This window comes from Cervus canadensis, chromosome 4, assembly GCF_019320065.1.
Source record: "Cervus canadensis isolate Bull #8, Minnesota chromosome 4, ASM1932006v1, whole genome shotgun sequence".
Taxonomy (NCBI): Eukaryota; Metazoa; Chordata; class Mammalia; order Artiodactyla; family Cervidae; genus Cervus; species Cervus canadensis.
The window spans coordinates 73487514-73507015 of record NC_057389.1 but is presented as its reverse complement, the minus strand read 5'-3'; the positions used below and the strand labels follow the sequence as shown (position 1 = coordinate 73507015).

Below are 19502 nucleotides of genomic sequence, written 5' to 3'. Positions count from 1 at the left end.
AATATCTGAGAATGGCAGGAAAATCATTAATAATGAAAAGTAGGAGGTAAAAAGAAATACAAACTTGTCCAGCTCAGCTGATCCATGACTGACGCCAATTTAATGGGGAAGCATGTGCCAAAACTATATTTAAAAAGCCTGTGCATATCTGGAGGTGTATTTTTCCATATCAAAGCAATTCTTCTCCTCTATACACAAGAACACACATACAACATCTCTAATCTCCCTTGACACCCACATACAACTCTACCTTCCAAAGTTCTGTTTCTTCATGTGATCCCATGCTGCCCGGGTCACCAGGAATGAGCCCCGCAAATGAACTCTCTGGATTATATCTAAAACAAGAAATTTTTATCATGAATGTTGTAAAAAATTAGATAGACCTATCTCAGAATCAACATTAGCAATGATTTACTTATACAAAGATGTTCTTTTTTATACCTAGCATTCCAACTACTGTTAACATTGTACTCGGAGTAATCATTTTTGCTTTAGTCCCAATTATATATCCAATCAATAATTCGTATCTATTTTGCCTATAAATTATAATTAGATTATTGCAACTTTATCACAAATACAATGCCATCTAAATATGATGCCTGTACACACATCTAAATACAATGTCATCTTTAATATATGCCTATTTTATATAAAAACTCATTAATACAAATACCCAAGAAATCTACATGTGTAATTGGGACTCAATATAAACATCAATTAAAGCATAATCAAAAATCATCCACTTTATCATCAAGAAATGTTTATAAAATGTTCATAATATCCCTTAATCCCTATTTTTACCAGGGTTTACTAAGTGAGTTAAGAGTTGGGGGGAGGAGTGGAAGAGATGGAGGAAATAGGGAAAGGCAAAGTGGGAAAAAGAGAGAAAGAGATGCCTGCTTTTAGAAATGGCAATCTAATGAACAAAAAACTTGGAGGATGATTCAGATAGACAACTCTAGATTTAATTTTATCCTGATGAAGCCACTGCAGCCCCATCAGAGCTCAAAGCAAAGCACCAAGGTAAGTCTCCTTTGCCAACAAAACTTATCTTTCTCAGCTTCTCTTTTACTCAGTCATTACAAGGGAAGAGAAAACTAAAAGCCTGTCTTTGCTTAATTCTATGTCACAGAGATAGCTTGCTTCTTCCAAAAAGACTTCTGATAATCTTTCCCAGAAACACTCTATAAACAACAACATAATTCACCTCAGTTACTACGTCTGCCACTGTCTCAGATTGTTTTAGTTCTGGTAGTTAATGAACTAAGGGCAAAAAAGAGCAAATATGGAAAAATATTTCATAACAGCGACTGTTCACTATCTAAACTCAATTTTTCCAACATGACATTCCTAATGAAAAATTTTCCTACTTATTAGAAGTTTCAAAATAATATCTAGACTTTTCTCACACAGTTCTCAGATTTCCATCATTTTTAGTGCCTCACTCTTCCACAGCCTTCTCTTGCTGTTGAAATAACAATTATACAGCCAGAAAAACACATAAAAAGCTGTTAAAAATACTGCAAGAAAATGCTGACAATCTCTCAGAAACAAACAAAAAAAAAGATGAAAAGCACAAAAACCTTTTAGATAACTTTCACCAACAGATTTTAATTTTTTTTAATTTTTCGAAGGTTTAAAAAAAGGTTACTCCCAAAATGTTCATCATTTTTAGTCATAAAGCTTATTCATCACTTACATTAGTAGAAAGAATAGGTAGAAGCAAGATTTTCCTTAAGTGTGTAAGTACATCAAGTATTAGACAGCTAAATGGATAAGTATGTTCCATAGAGAATATTAAAACATCTTACCCCAGTCTCCATCACTTATTCTACTAAATGAACGGTCCCTCAGAATCCTAAAAATTGACATATTTGTTGAGATGAGAAACATGAGAAATACTAAAAAAAAAAAAAAAAAAAACTTTGCAAATACATTACTTTATTGGAAATGAAAAAAGAAATACTCACCCAGCATTGTTGATCACAATATCTGCAATATAAAACATCCAAGTCACATATATAAAAGCAAGCATATTAATTTGCATTTGCTTAAAACTCACATTTCTTTCAAAAGTGTTTTTCTCCCCATGGAACAGTAGATAAAATAAGCAACAAGTGCTAGCAAAACAAAATTTTATACCTATAGCAAAAAAAATCTGATTCACAAAAGCATAAGAATCACATTATATTAGTGCCTTCCTTTCAAACCTGCATATCTAAAATTTTTTTAGATTTTTCCATCTCTACCTTCTGCCAAAATTCTATGAACTTATTTACAGAATTAGCAGTCACATAACTTAAGTTCTTAGAACTCAGCAGTAACCATAAGCCATCCCTCAGGCAACTTCAAAATTCACAGGGAAAGTTAAAAGTTCAAAAAAAATTTTCCTTGCCAATGAAAAGTCAAAAGCCCAGAAAGGAAACCATTAGAATCAGAAACTGATAGCCTATATGAATACACAATTGCATCCTCACTATAAAAAGAAAGGGATTGTTTTTAACGTTCAACCACCATCTTGTGGCTATCTTCATTTCATGACTTCAAACCTTTAGGGCTTCCATCCCTGTGTCAGACAATATGTGAACATGTCTCTCACAAACTCAACCAAATATAGCTAGAAAAAATACACATGGTAGACCAAAAAAAAAGGGAGCGTGAACACATTAAAACTATAAAAATCAACATTTTTTCTGACTAGAAACATGTTGGGCTTTTCCTCCAGTAATGCAATAACCTGTTACAATGTATGGGATTAAATTATGACAATTAAACAATATATTGAAATACTTCTTAAAAATGAACTTTTATATAATTCATCTTAATTTGCAAGACACAGAATCACTTTAATCTGGATAATTATAATTATCCAAAATATTCCACTGAGTCCTCTATTGCCAAAATACTGATTTTTTATTTTCTAAATATAAAATTTAGGATTTAACTTTATAAAATTATATACATTTTATAATTTATAAATTTGGAACACGGGAAACGTCTGTTCAACAGGAGAGCCCCTCTCCACGGTGCCTCGGCCCGAGATGCTCGAGCAGGGAGTGGAGAGCCAAGGGACGCGCAGGGCCACGTTGGGCCAGCAGGCTGGAGGGGAACCCGGGTAGCAGCTCAGGCAGCAGCTCGGCGCGAGCCCTCTCTGCACCCCAAGGGCACATCCGGGGCCCACACGGCCCCTAGCGCCGGGTCCGCGGGTGGGCGGGGCAACGGGGGCGGAGCCTGGGAAGAGTCCCCGGTGCCCGTGGCCCGCCTTCCCCAGACGTCTGTCCCACCGGGGCGCCTGCCTAAGCACTTGCAATGCAGGAAGCCCAGATTCAATCTCTGGCTAGAAAACTAGATCCCACTCACTGCAACTGTGAAGTCCACATGCCACAAAGAAGACCCCATGAGCCACATCTAACATCCAGTGCAGTCAAAAATAATTAAAATATATATATATATTATTTTATATAACTATTATATAATTAGAATTATTTAATAACTATTAAATAAAATTAGTGTTAGTTGACCAGTTGTGTCTGACCCTTTGTGACTGCATGGACTGTAGCCCACCAGGGTCCTCTGTCCATGGAATCTCCAGGCAAGAATACTGTACTGGTTGCCATTCCCTTCTCCAGGGCATCTTTCTGACTCAGGGATTGAACCCAATCTGCATTGCAGGCAGATGCTTTACCATCTGAATCACCAGGGAAGCCCATAGTTATAATTACTTAGTAACTGTTAAATAAGCATTATAATAATTTAATCATACCTCTGCTATACATGCCTGGAAAATCCCACGGATGGAGGAGCCTGGTAGGCTATAGCCCATAGGGTCACAAAGAGCTGGACACGACTGAGCGACTTCTCTTTCATTCTTTCATTCGTTCTTTCTTTCTTTCTGATATACGTATATAATCATACCCCCAATATGTACATTGGGGGTATGATTAAATTATTATAATATCTTTAATAGTTATTAAATAAGTATAATTATATAATCATGTAAATTATTGTATATTATATATGTCTTTTTATATATTGGCGATATGATTAAATTACTATAAAAAGGAAACTTAGAGAATGCTTTTAAGTTTTTCTAAAGACCTTTAAAATACAAAAAAAAACCAACCAATTCAATACATACATGCATACAAACTGTCACCTAGAGCGCTTTGTGGAATAAGATTAGGATTTGTTAAAAAATTAAATTTTAAAACAAATCTAAAAATTTGATTACCAAGAAAGAGCTTTTAGCAAACAAAAGTAAAATAAAAAATAATTCATTAGAAAGGTAGAAGCTGCTCTGTAAGTACCATAGATGCAAAGAGACACTACCTATTCTTCCAAAAGCATCCAGTGCTGTCTTCACAATCTTCTCTCCTTCTTCCACTGAATCTGAAGGAAAGGGAAATTAGGGCAAAACTTTAGCAATAATCCTCACAAATGACTTCTAAATTCTGTGGATCAGAGTACATGACAGATACAATTCATTCAACAGAATTCATTTCCAGGAAAAATACATTTACATTGTAGGCACCTAACAAACTAAAATATAGATGATCTACGTTACAAAAGAAATCTAGTCCCTAAGACAATTCTTTAACCTACAAAAAAAAAAAAAGAAAGAGGAGCTGGGTAAATAACAAGCATTTGACAAATAATATCAAAGACAGCACTGTCTTAATAGAATTTTGTCTTATGAAAATGAAAATGTCCCTATTTCTGCACTAATACAGTAGCCATGAACCACATGCGGCTACTGGGCACTTGAAATGTGGCTAGCACGACAAATTGATTATTATTTCATTTCTATTGAATTTTAAGTTGTCACATAGGACTTCTCCTTAAGGATGCAAATGAGAATTTGAGAGGGAGGGAAAGAGAAGTGTATTTAATTTGAAAAAGCATGGTCAAGTCTATATGACTACATTTGGAAAACAAACCTATTGTTTTGTAATGTTGTTGCTTAGTTGCTAAGTTGTGTCCGACTCTTGAAACCCCATGGACAGCAGCCCACCAGGCTCCTCTGTCCATGAGATTTCCCAGCCAAGAAAACTGGAGTGGGTTGCCATTTCCTCCTCCATGGCATCTTCCCGACCCAGGTATCCATCCCATGTCTCATGCATTGCAGGTGGATTCTTTACCACTGAGCCACCAAGGAAGTCCATTTTTATAATATACTAACCATAAAAAGCAAAGCTCAATGAAATACGATGGCCTTGTTATTTCCTGCTAATCAGCCCAGGAGAAGGGCTGATATCACCACAGCTGTGTGTCAAATGGTCAGCTGTCAATTCAACATCACCAGTGTCTCTTTCTACTTTCTCTACAGTCACAGGAGGAGCCAGGGCCCTTCTCTGAGGCCCATACAGTCCTGAGTTAGGTCTTCCAAAAAGAGATAGTCACTTAAAAGGTAGAAAAGTAGGAGACTGCAGGGGCAGGCAGTCTCATGAGCAGGCTGCAGACCTGACATTGGCAGCACATGCAGGCAGGCTCTTGAGAACCACCTGCCACAGGCTGAGATGGTCTCCTACAGTCTCACTGACATGCGCCAGCCCAGACCTTCCGATGCTAAGTCTCTAACTCTGTATAAAACCCTTCACTCTGGGAAAACCAAGAGGGGCTTCTGTTTTCCTGACTGAATCCTGACTAATATACTTTGCATATCAAAACTGAGGGGCAGAGAGGAGAGTCTGAAATTTTCATCTTTAAAAATTAGGTTCTAAAACCCCAGAATTTTTTTCCAAAGGTGAGAACACTTTTCTAGACTCTCAAGAAAGAAATAAGATACTAAAGTATCTGTCTCATTATTCCTTTGAGTACACAAAACAAATCATATCCCATCTTCTTCCCTCTAAAATTTCAAAATAAAGTCACAGGCAATTTAATTTTCTCCCTGGCCCACAAAAGCAAGCTAATTTGCAGAAAAGTCACTAAACACTAGCTTTTTAAAAGTAAATCTATTCAAGAAGATACCTTACAAATACTATTAGAATCAGGCAGTCCTAAGATGGCAGAGGAATAGGACAGGGAGACCACTTTCTCCCCCACAAATTCATCGAAAGATCATTTGAACGGTGAGCAAATTCCACAAAACAACCTCTGAACGCTGGCAGAGGACACCAGGCACCCAGAAAGGCAGCCCACTGTCTTCGAAAGGAGGTAGGACAAAATATAAAAGATAAAAAGAGAGACAAAAGAGTTAGGGACAGAGAACTGTCCCAGGGAGGGAGTCGTGAAAAAGGAGAAGTTTCCAAACACCAGGAAACCCTCTCATCGGCGGGTCTGTGGGGAGTTTTGGAATTTCAGAGGGCAACATAATCAGGAGGTAAAATAAATAAACAAATAAATAAAACCCACAGATTACGTGCCTAACCACAACTCCCAGCAGAGAAGTAGCCCAGACGCTCGCATCCGCCGCCAGCAAGCGGGTACTGAACAGGGGGGCACAGGCTGCATTGCTTAGGGTAAGGACCGGGCCTGAATGCCCTGAGGACAATCTGAGGGGGCTAACGTGAGAAAGCAACCCAAACTGTGGGATAGCCAGAGAGAGAGAGAGAGAACTTTTCCGCAAAAAGCTCTAAGCTAAGGCACTGCCAGCCCGCTCACAGAACAAAGGACTGAGAGAATACCAGAGGAGAGCTAGCCTGCTGTAGACTGGCCCATTCCCTGCCAGAGGCAGAGAGGCAGGTGACAGCCAGAGCCAGAAAAGGGCAACCTTGGCCCCAGAGACGGCATCCTCTACCAAACTGCAAGCAGGCTCCCAGTTGTTAACCAAGTCTTCCTGGGCTCCTGGACAGTTGACATCCATCAGGAGGGTCACAGCCAGAGATCGGCTCCCCAGAGGAGACACAGGGCACACCTGAGACAGCGCTCCCGCTGCGCGCCCAGGAAACCGAGCGGCTGGGACGGGACGTGATAAGATGCACCGCACACCTGGGGAGAGTGCTCTTGCCAAGCACCTGGTCGCCTGAGCTGCTCGGACCTGCGAAGGGCACAAAACGCATGCCCAACAGAGTGTGCCTTCGTGGAGTACCCGATAACCTGAACCTGAGTGGCTTAGACCGGGGAAGTGCACGCAACCCAGGGCCCGCTTTAGACAGCTCCCCCGCAGAGCAACCTGGAGCCTGAGCAGTGTAGACCAGGAAAGCACACACGCCCTGAGCGGGGGCAAACCCAATGTGGCCCAGACACTGCGAGCACTCCCCGCACACGCCAGGGATGTTTGTCTGCAGTGCTCCTCCCTCCCCGCAGCACGACTGAGCAAGTGAGCCTAAATAAGTGACCACCTTCGCCCCTCTGTGTCAGGGTGGAAATTAGACACTGAAGGGACTTGCAAACAGAGGAAGCCAAAATAAACAGATGGAACTGCTTTGGAAGTAACAGGTGCAACAGATTAAAACCCTGTAGTTAGCACTGACACTGGAAGGGGCCTATAGACCCTGAGAAGTATAAGCTGGAAGGAGGAACCATCTGAAACTGAACTGACCCCACACTGCCCGCAACAGCTCCAGAGAAATTTCTAGATATATTTTACTATTATCATTTTTAAATTTTAAATCATTTTTTATTTTTAACTCCTTTATTACTCATTTAATTTTCATTTTTATAACCTATTACCCTGCAAAAAAAAAAAGAGACCCTATTTTTAAAGCAAATTTCATATATATTTTTTATAATTTTTGTGATTTTGTGTTTTTTTTAATATTGTATTTTTGAGAGTCTAACCTCTACTCTAGATTTTTAATCTTTGCTTTCTGGTATTTGTTATCAATTTTGTATCTTTAACAATCCAATCTTCAGTATCCATTTTTACTTAGGACTGTGATTACTGACTGGATTGCCCTCTCCCTTCAACTCTCCTTTTTCTCCCCCAGGTCACCTCTGTCTCCTCCTTCCCCTTTCTCTTCTCTACCCAACTCTGGAAATCTCTTTGGGTATTCTGGGCTGTGAAGAACACAGGGAAATGATTACTGGCTAGATCTGTCTCTCTCCTTTTGACTCCCCCTATTCTCCTCCTGGTCACCTCTATCTCCTTCCTCTGTCTTCTCTTCTCTATGGAACTCCATGAACCTCTCTGGGTGTTCCAGGCTGTGAAGAGCACATAGGGATTTGATTACTGGCTATATTGCTCTTTCCCCTTTTGATTCTTCCTCTTCTCCTCCTGGTCACCTCTATCTCCCTCCTCCCTCTTGTCTTCTCCATGTAACTCTGCGAACCTCTCTGGGTATCCCTCACTGTGGAGAATCTTTTCTCCATTAACCTAGATGTTTTATCATCAGTGCTGTATGGATGGAGAAGTCTTGACTACTGTAAGAATAAGACTGAAAACCAGAGGCAGGAGGCTTAAATCCAAAACCTGAGAACACCAGAAAACTCCTGACTCCAGGGAACATTAATCGATAAGAGTTCATCCAAAAGCCTCCATACCTACACTGAAACCAAGCCCCACCCAAGAGCCAACAAGTTCCAGAGCAAGACATACCACACTAATTCTCCAGCAACACAGGGACATAGCCCTGAGCTTCAATATACAGGCTGCCCAAAGTCACACCAAACCCATAGACACTTCAAAACTCACTACTGGACACTTGACTGCACTCCAGAGAAAAGAGATCCAGCTCCACCCACCAGAACACCAACACAAGCTTCTCTAACCAGGAAACCTTGACAAGCCACTCATCCAACCCCACCCACATGGAGGAACCTCCACAATAAAGAGGAACCACAAACTTCCAGCGTACAGAAAGGCCACCCCAAATACAGCAATCTAAACAAGATGAAAAGGCAGAGAACTACTCAGCAGGTAAAGGAACATGATAGATGCCTGCTAAACCAAACAAAAGAGGAGGAGATAAGGAGTCTACCTAAAAAAGAATTCAGAATAATGATAGTAAAAATGATCCAAAATCTTGAAAACAAAATGGAGTTACAGATAAATAGCCTGGAGACAAGGATTGAGAAGATGCAAGAAATGTTTAACAAGGACCTAAAGAAAAAAACAGTCAATCAATAATGTATAATGCAATAACAGATCAAAAACACTCTGGAGCGAACCAACAGTAGAATAACTGAGGCAGAAGTAGGATAAGTGAGGTGGAAGATAGAATGGTGGAAATAAATGAAGCAGAGAGGAAAAAAGAAAAAATATTTAAAAGAAATGAGGACAACCTCAGAGACCTCTGGGACAATGTCAAACGCCCCAACATTCGAATCACAGGAGTCCCAGAAGAAGAAGACAAAAAGAAAGGCCATGAGAAAATATTTGAGGAGATAATAGTTGAAAACTTCCCTAAAATGCGGAAGGAAATAGCCACCCAAATCCAAGAAACTCAGAGAGTCCCAAACAGGATAAACCCAAGGCAAAAAACCACAAGACAATTTCTTAATCAAATTAACAAAGATCAAACACAAGGAACAAATATTAAAAGCAGCAAGGGAAAAACAACAAACACCACACAAAGGGATTCCCATAAGGATTACAGCTGATCTTTCAATAGAAACTCTTCAGGCCAGAAGGGAATGGCAGGACATGCTTAAAGTGATAAAAGAGAAAAACCTACAACTCAGATTACTGTACCCAGCAAGGATCTCATTCAGACATGAAGGAGAATTCAAAAGCTTTAGAGACAAGCAAAAGCTGAGAAAAATCAGCACCACCAAACCAGCTCTTCAACAAATGCTAAAGGATCTTCTCTAGACAGGAAACACAGAAAAGGTTTATAAACTCAAACCCAAAACAAAAAAGTAAATGGCAATGGGATCATACTTATCAATAATTACTTTAAATGTAAATGGGTTGAATGCCCCAACCAAAAGACAAAGACTGGCTGAATAGATACAAAAACAAGACCCCTATACTTGCCGTCTACAAGAGATCCACCTCAAAACAAGGGACACATACAGACTGAAAGTGAAGGGCTGGAAAAAAGCTATTTCACGCAAATGGAGACCAAAAGCAGGAGTAGCAATACTCATATCAGATAAAATAGACTTTGAAATAAAGGCTGTGAAAAGAGGCAAAGAAGGACACTACATAATGATTGAAGGATCAATCCAAGAAGAAGATAAAACAATTATAAATATATATGCACCCAACACAGGAGTATCACAATATATAAGGCAAATGCTAACATGTACAAAAGGGGAAACTAACAGTAACACAATAATAGTGGAAGACTTTAATACCCCACTCACACCTATGGATAGATCAACTAAACAGAAAATTAGCAAGGAAACACAAATTTTAAATGATACAATGGACCAGTTAGACCTAATTGATATCTATAGGAAATTTCACCCCAAAACAATGAATTTCACCTTTTTCTCAAGTGCACACGAAACCTTCTTCAGGATAGATCACATTCTGGGCCATAAGTCTAGCCTTGGTAAATTCAAAAAAATTGAAATCATTCCAAGCATCTTTTCTGATCACTACGCAGTTAAGATCAGATGTCAACTACAGGAAAAAAAAAAACTATTAAAAATACCAACATATGGAGGTTAAACAACACACTTCTGAATAACCAACAAATCACAGAAGAAATCAAAATATGCATAGAAACGAATGAAAATGAAAACAACAACCCAAAACCTATGGGATTCAGTAAAAGCAGTGCTAAGGGGAAGGTTCATAGCAATACAAGCTTACCTCAAGAGAAAAGAGAAAAATCAAACAAATAACATAACTCTACACCTAAAGCAACTAGAAAAGGAAAAAATGAAGAACCCCAGGGTTAGTAGATGGAAAGAATTCTTAAAAATTATGGCAGAAATAAATGCAAAAGAAACAAAGGAGACCATAGCAAAAATCAACAAAGCTAAAAGCTGGTTATTTGAGGAGATAAAAAAAATAGACAAACCATTAGCCAGGCTCATCAAGAAAAAAAGGGAGACGAATCAAATCAACAAAATTAGAAATGAAAATGGAGAAATCACAACAGACAACACAGAAATACAAAGGATCATAGGAAACTACTATCAGCAACTATATGCCAATAAAATGACAACTTGGAAGAAATGGACAAATTCTTAGAAAAGTATAACTTTCCAAAACTGAACCAGGAAGAAATAGAAAATCTTAACAGACCCATCACAAGCACGGAAATCGAAAATGTAATCAGAAATCTTTCAGCAAACAAAAGCCCAGGACCAGACGACTTCACAGCTGAATTCTACCAAAAATTTAGATTAGAGCTAACACCTATCCTACTCAAACCCTTCCACAAAATTTCAGAGGAAGGTAAACTTCCAAACTCATTCTATGAGGCCACCATCACCCTAATACCGAAACCAAAGATGCCACAAAAAAAGAAAATTTCAGGCCAATATCACTGATGAACACAGATGCAAAAATCTGTAACAAAATTCTAGCAAACAGAATCCAACAACATATTAAAAAGATCATACACCATGACCAAGTGGGCTTTATCCCAGGATTCTTTAATATCCACAAATCAATCAATGTGATATACCACATTAACAAATTGAAAGATAAAAACCATATGATTATCTCAACAGATGCAGAGAAAGCTTTTGACAAAATTCAAATATCAAAACCCATTTATGATAAAGCAAGAACAGAAGGAACATACCTCAACATAATAAAAGCCATATATGATAAGCCCACAGCAAACATTATCCTCAGTGGTAAAAAATTGAAAGCCTTTCCCCTAAAGTAAGGAACAAGACAAGGGTGCCCACTCTCACCACTACTATTCAACATAGTTTTGGAAGTTTTAGCCACAGCAATCAGAGAAGAAAAAAAATAAAAGAAATCCATATTGGAAAAGAAGTAAAACTATCACTGTTTGCAGATGACATGATCCCCTACATAGAAAACCCTAAAGACTCCACCAGAAAATTACTAGAGCTAATCAATGAATATAGTAAAGTGGCAGGATATAAAATTAATACACAGAAATCCCTTGCATTCCTATACACTAACAATGAGAAAACAGAAAGAGAAATTAAGGAAACAATTCCATTCACCATTGCAACGAAAAGAATAAAATACTTAGGAATAAATCTACCTAAAGAAACAAAAGACCTATATATAGGGGGGGAGGAGACAAGATGGCGGAGGAGTAGGACAGGGAGACCACTTTCTCTCCTACAAATTCATCAAAAGAATAACTGAACGCAGAGCAAACTTCGCAAAACAACTTCGGATCGCTAGCTGAGGTCATCAGGCGCCCAGAAAAGCAGCCCATTGTCTTCGAAAGGAGGTAGGACAAAATATAAAAGATAAAAAGTGAGACAAAAGAGCTAAGGACGGAGATCCGACCCGGGAGCTCTTAGGCGGCATTGCTTGGGGTAGGGTCCAGGCCGAGTGCCCTGAGGACAATCGGAGGGAACTTCTGTGAGTTGCCAACTTGAACTGTGGGAGACCAAAAGAGAGAGAGTAAATTAACCGGCCCGAACACACTGCCGGCCGTTCGCAGAACAAAGAGACCGAGAGGGTCCAGAGAGGAGCTCCCAGGCTGCGGACAGGCCCAGCCCCGCCGGAGGCAGGAGGCAGGGGGGAGGGGAAGGTCGCGGCGAGACACAGGGCGCAGGCACCCCACCGGCGCAGGCGGGGACTGGGGCTGGGGACGCGGAGGGCGGAAGGCGCGCGCGCCCGACTGGCGCCAGCGGAAACTGAGACTGGGTCTGCGGAAGGGAGTGGGCGCGCCACACCTGGGTAGAGTGCGCCCACCAAGCCCCTGGCTGCCTGGACCGCTCTGACGGGGAAGGCACAGAGAGCGGGCGCAGCTTTTCCTTCCAAGCTTTTGTGGAACACCCGAGGGCTGGAACCTCGCGCAGCGCGGGGCGCGCTCCATATAGAACAGCCGGGAGCCTGAGCAGCACAGACGGAGAAAGCAGCGTCAGCCCCTCCCGACAGCCCCAGCCCATCCCCGCGGCGCAAGCCCGTCCCTGCCCTGCAGAGCGACGGAACTAGCTACCTGAATAAGAGTCCACCTCCGCCCGCCTGTGTCAGGGCGGAAATGAGGCTCTGAAGAGACCGGCAAACAGAAGCCAAATAAACAAAGGGAACCGCTTCAGAAGGGACTGGTGCAACAGATTAAAATCCCTCTAGGAAACGCTGACTACACCGGAGGGGCCTGTAGATATCGAGAAGCGTAAGCTGGAACGAGGAGCTATCTGAAACTGAGCCGAACCCACACTGACCGCAACAGCTCCAGAGAAACTCCTAGATATAATTTTACTTTTTTCTCTTTTTTTTTTTAAGTTTTTAAATTTTTTTTCTTTTTTTCTTTTTTTTCTTTTTTCTTTCTTCTCTTTTATTTTCCTTTAAAATCCCCTATTACTCCCCCATTACTCCTTAACTTTCATTTCCACAGACTTTTACGATTTTTTAATTAGGGGGAAAAAAAAATTTTTTTTTTCTTTTTTCTTTCTTTTTTTTTCTTTTTTTTCTTTCCTTTTTCTCTTCTATTTTCTATTTTTCTTTTTCTCTTATTTCTTTTAAAGTCCTCTAGTACTCCTCTACTACTCCTTAATTTTCATTTTCAATACACTATAACCTTACAAAAAAAAAAAAAAGAGAGAAGCCCTATTTTTAAACCGAAGATTATTCTCTCCCAATCTTGACTCTCTGTTTTCTACCTTAGAACACCTCTATTTCCTCCTTTCCCTTCTCTTCCCAATCCAATTCTGTGAATCTTTGTAGGTGACTGGGCTACGGAGAACACTCTGGGAACAGACAGCTGCGTAGATCTGTCTCTCTCCTCTTGAGTCCCCCTTTTTCTCCTCCTGTTCATCTCTATCTCCCTCCTCCCTCTCCTCTTCTTCATGTAACTCTGTGAACCTCTCTGGGTGTCCCTAACGGGGGAGAATCTTTTAGCCATTAACCTAGAAGTTTTCTTATCAGGGCTGTATAGTTGGAGAAGTCCTGAGACTACAGGAAGAATAAAACTGAAATCCAGAGGCAGGAGACTTAAGCCCAAAACCTGAGAACACCAGAAAACTCCTGACTACATGGAACTTTAAGTAATAAGTGACTGTCCAAAAGCCTCCATACCTAACACTGAAACCAACCACCACCCAAGAGCCAATAAGTTTTAGAGCAAGACATACCACGCAAATTCTCCAGCAACGCAGGAACATAGCCGTGAACATCAACATACAGGCTGCCCAAGGACACACCTAACACATAGACCCATCTCAAAACTCATTACTGGGCACTCCATTGCTCTCCAAAGAGAAGAAATCAAGTTCCACGCACCAGAACACTGACGCAAGCTCCCCTAACCAGGAAATCTTGACAAGCCAATCGTCTAACCCCACCCACTGGGTTAATCCTCCACAATAAAAAGGAACCACAGACCTCCAGAATACAGAAAGCCCACTCCAGATACAGCAATCTAAACAAGATGAAAAGGCAAAGAAATACCCAACAGGTAAAGGAACATGAAAAATGCCCACCAAGTCAAACAAAAGAGGAGGAGATAGGGAATCTACCTGAAAAAGAATTTAGAATAATGATAATAAAAATGATCCAAAATCTTGAAAACAAAATGGAGTTACAGATAAATAGCCTGGAGACAAAGATTGAAAAGATACAAGAAATGTTTAATAAAGACCTAGAAGAAATAAAAAGAGTCAATTAAAAATGAATAATGCAATGAATGAGATCAAAAACACTTTGGAGGGAACCAAGAGTAGAATAACAGGAGGCAGAAGATAGGATAAGTGAGGTAGAAGATAAAATGGTGGAAATAAATGAAGCAGAGAGGAAAAAAGAAAAAAGGATCAAAAGAAATGAGGACAATCTCAGGGACCTCTGGGACACTGTGAAACGCCCCAACATTCGAATCATAGGAGTTCCAGAAGAAGAAGACAAAAAGAAAGGCCATGAGAAAATACTCGAGGAGATAATAGCTGAAAACTTCCCTAAAATGGGGAAGGAAATAGCCACCCAAATCCAAGAAACCCAGAGAGTCCCAAACAGGATAAACCCAAGGCGAAACACCCCAAGACACATATTAATCAAATTAACAAAGATCAAACACAAAGAACAAATATTAAAAGCAGCAAGGGAAAAACAACAAATAACACACAAAGGGATTCCCATAAGGATAGCAGCTGATCTATCAATAGAAACCCTCCAGGCCAGAAGGGAATGGCAGGACGTACTGAAAGTAATGAAAGAGAATAACCTACAACCTAGATTACTGTATCCAGCAAGGATCTCATTCAGATATGAAGGAGAATTCAAAAGCTTTACAGACAAGCAAAAGCTGAGAGAATTCAGCACCACCAAACCAGCTCTTCAACAAATGCTAAAGGATCTTCTCTAGACAGGAAATACAGAAAGGTTGTATAAACGTGAACCCAAAACAACAAAGTAAATGGCAACGGGACCACACCTATCAATAATTACCTTAAATGTAAATGGGTTGAATGCCCCAACCAAAAGACAAAGATTGGCTGAATGGATACAAAAACAAGACCCCTATATATGCTGTCTACAAGAGACCCACCTCAAAACAAGAGACACATACGACTAAAGTGAAGGGCTGGAAAAAAAATTTTCATGCAAACGGAGACCAAAAGAAAGCAGGAGTCGCAATACTCATATCAGATAAAATAGACTTTCAAATAAAGGATGTGAAAAGAGACAAAGAAGGACACTACACAATGATCAAAGGATCAATCAAAGAAGAAGATATAACAATTATAAATATATATGCACCCAACATAGGAGCACCACAATATGTACGGCAAACGCTAACGAGTATGAAAGAGGAAATTAATAGTAACACAATAATAGTGGGAGACTTTAATACCCCACTCACAACTATGGATAGATCAACTAAACAGAAAATTAACAAGGAAACACAAACCTTGAATGACACAATGGACCAGCTAGACCTAATTGATATCTATAGGACATTTCACCCCAAAACAATCAACTTCACCTTTTTCTCAAGTGCACACGGAACCTTCTCCAGAATAGATCACATCCTGGGCCATAAATCTGGTCTTGGAAAATTCAAAAAAATTGAAATCATTCCAGTCATCTTTTCTGACCACAGTGCAGTAAGATTAGATCTCAATTACAGGAAAAAAATTGTTAAAAATTCAAACATATGGAGGCTAAATAACACGCTTCTGAATAACCAACAAATCATAGAAAAAATCAAAAAAGAAATCAAAATATGTATAGAAATGAATGAAAATGAAAACACAACAACCCAAAACCTATGGGACACTGTAAAAGCAGTGCTAAGGGGAAGGTTCATAGCATTACAGGCTTACATCAAGAAACAAGAAAAAAACCAAATAAATAACCTAACTCTACACCTAAAGCAATTAGAGAAGGAAGAAATGAAGAACCCCAGAGTTAGCAGAAGGAAAGAAATCTTAAAAATCAGGGCAGAAATAAATGCAAAAGAAACTAAAGAGGCCATAGCAAAAATCAACAAAGCTAAAAGCTGGTTTTTTGAAAAAATAAACAAAATTGACAAACCATTAGCAAGACTCATTAAGAAACAAAGAGAGAAAAACCAAATTAACAAAATTAGAAATGAAAATGGAGAGATCACAACAGACAACACTGAAATACAAAGGATCATAAGAGACTACTACCAGCAGCTCTATGCCAATAAAATGGACAACTTGGATGAAATGGACAAATTCTTAGAAAAATATAACCTTCCAAAACTGAACCAGGAAGAAATAGAAGATCTTAACAGACCCATCACAAGCAAGGAAATCGAAACTGTCATAAAAAATCTTCCAGCAAACAAAAGCCCAGGACCAGATGGCTTCACAGCTGAATTCTACCAAAAATTTAGAGAAGAGCTAACACCTATCTTACTCAAACTCTTCCAGAAAATTGCAGATGAAGGTAAGCTTCCAAACTCATTCTATGAGGCCACCATCACCCGAATTCCAAAACCAGACAAAGATGCCACAAAAAAAGAAAACTACAGGCCAATATCACTGATGAACATAGATGCAAAAATCCTTAACAAAATTCTAGCAAACAGAATCCAACAACATATTAAAAAAATCATACACCATGACCAAGTGAGCTTTATCCCAGGAATGCAAGGATTCTTTAATATCCGCAAATCAATCAATGTAATACACCACATTAACAAAAAAAAAAAAAAAAACCATATGATTATCTCAATAGATGCAGAGAAAGCCTTTGACAAAATTCAACACTCATTTATGATTAAAACTCTCCAAAAAAGCAGGAATAGAAGGAACATACCTCAACATAATAAAAGCTATATATGACAAACCCACAGCAAGCATCACCCTCAATGGTGAAAAATTGAAAGCATTTCCCCTGAAATCAGGAACAAGACAAGGGTGCCCACTCTCACCACTACTATTCAACATAGTGTTGGAAGTTTGGCCACAGCAATCAGAGCAGAAAAAGAAGTAAAAGAATTCCAGGATAGGAAAAAAGAAGTAAAACTCTCACGTTGCAGATGACATGATCCCTCTATATAGAAAACCCTAAAGACTCTACCAGAAAATTACTAGAAGCTAATCAATAATATAGTAAAGTTGCAGGATATAAAAATTAAACACACAGAAAACCCTTGCATTCCTAATACTAAACAATGAAAAAACCAGAAGAAAATTTAAGGGAAAACAATACCATCACCATTGCAACAAAAAGAATAAAAATACTAGGAGTATATCTACCTAAAAAACAAAGAACCTATACAATAGAAAAAACTATAAAACACTGATGAAAGAAATCAAAGAGGACACAAACAGATGGAGAAACATACCGTGTTCATGGATTGGAAAAATCAATATTGTCAAAATGGCTATTCTATCCAAAGCAGTCTATAGATTCAATGCAATCCCTATCAAGCTACCAACGGTATTTTTCACAGAACTAGACCAAAGAATTTCACAATTTGTATGGAAATACAAAAAACCTCGAATAGCCAAAGTAATCTTGAGAAAGAAGAATGGAAGTGGAGGAATCAACCTGCCTGACTCAGACTCTACTACAAAGCCACAGTCATCAAGACAGTATGGTACTGGCACAAAGACAGAAATATAGATCAATGGAACAGAATAGAAAGCCCAGAGATAAATCCACGAACCTATTGACACCTTATCTTTGACAAAGGAGGCAAGGATATACAATGGAAAAAAGACAACCTCTTTAACAAGTGGTGCTGGGAAAACTGGTCAACCACTTGTAAAGAATGAAACTAGAACACTTTCTAACACCATACACAAAAATAAACTCAAAATGGATTAAAGATCTAAATGTGAGACCAGAAACTATAAAACTCCTAGAGGAGAACATAGGCAAAACACTCTCTGACATAAATCACAGCAGGATCCTCTATGACCCACCTCCCAGAATATTGGAAATAAAAGCGAAAATAAACCCAAATACCTAATGAAACTTAAAAGCTTTTGACTACAAAGGAAACTATAAGTAAGGTGAAAGACAGACCCTCAGATTGGGAGAATGAATAATAGCAAACATGAAGAAACGCGACAAAGGATTTAATCCTCAAGAAATATTACAAGCAACTCCGCAGCTCAATTCCAGAAAAAATAAATGACCCAATCAAAAAATGGGCCAAAGAACTAAACAGACATTTCTCCAAAGAAGACATAGAGATGGCTAACAAACACATGAAAAGATGCTCAACATCACTCATTATCAGAGAAATGCAAATCAAAACCACAATGAGGTACCATTACACGCCAGTCAGGATGGCTGCTATCCAAAAGTCTACAAGCAATAAATGCTGGAGAGGGTGTGGAGAAAAGGGAACCCTCTTACACTGTTGGTGGGAATGCAAACTAGTACAGCCGCTATGGAAAACAGTGTGGAGATTTCTTAAAAAACTGGAAATAGAACTTCCATATGACCCAGCAATCCCACTTCTGGGCATACACACCGAGGAAACCAGATCTGAAAGAAACACATGCACCCCCAATGTTCATCGCAGCACTGTTTATAATAGCCAGGACATGGAAGCAACCTAGATGCCCATCAGCAGATGAATGGATAAGGAAGCTGTGGTACATATACACCATGGAATATTACTCAGCCGTTAAAAAGAATTCATTTGAATCAGTCCTAATGAGATGGATGAAAGTGGAGCCCATTATACAGAGTGAAGTAAGCCAGAAAGATAAAGAACATTACAGCATACTAACATATATATATGGAATTTAGAAAGATGGTAACGATAACCCTATATGCAAAACAGAAAAAGGAGACACAGAAATACAGAACAGACTTTTGAACTCTGTGGGAGAAGGTGAGGGTGGGATGTTTCAAAAGAACAGCATGTATACTATCTATGGTGAAACAGATCACCAGCCCAGTGGGATGCATGAGACAAGTGCTCCGGCCTGGTGCACTGGGAAGACCCAGAGGAATCGGGTGGAGAGGGAGGTGGGAGGGGGGATCGGGATTGGGAATACATGTAAATCCATGGCTGATTCATATCAATGTGTGACAAAACCCACTGGAAAAAAAAAAATAATAATAAAAAAAAAAA

The 19502-nt window shown here is 39.4% G+C and overlaps 1 protein-coding gene across 1 annotated transcript in view; it reads right to left on the bottom strand.

Annotated features, from left to right (window-relative positions):
- HSD17B4 (hydroxysteroid 17-beta dehydrogenase 4) overlaps nt 1–19502 on the bottom strand; it is a 107384-nt gene that overhangs the window by 61304 nt on the left and 26578 nt on the right. The window contains exons 4-7 of the mRNA XM_043465871.1: nt 4330–4389; nt 1971–1992; nt 1812–1858; nt 251–335 (exon numbers count right to left, since the gene is read on the bottom strand). Coding sequence (XP_043321806.1) covers nt 251–335; nt 1812–1858; nt 1971–1992; nt 4330–4389 — 214 coding nt within the window. The remainder of the gene's footprint in view (nt 1–250; nt 336–1811; nt 1859–1970; nt 1993–4329; nt 4390–19502) is intronic.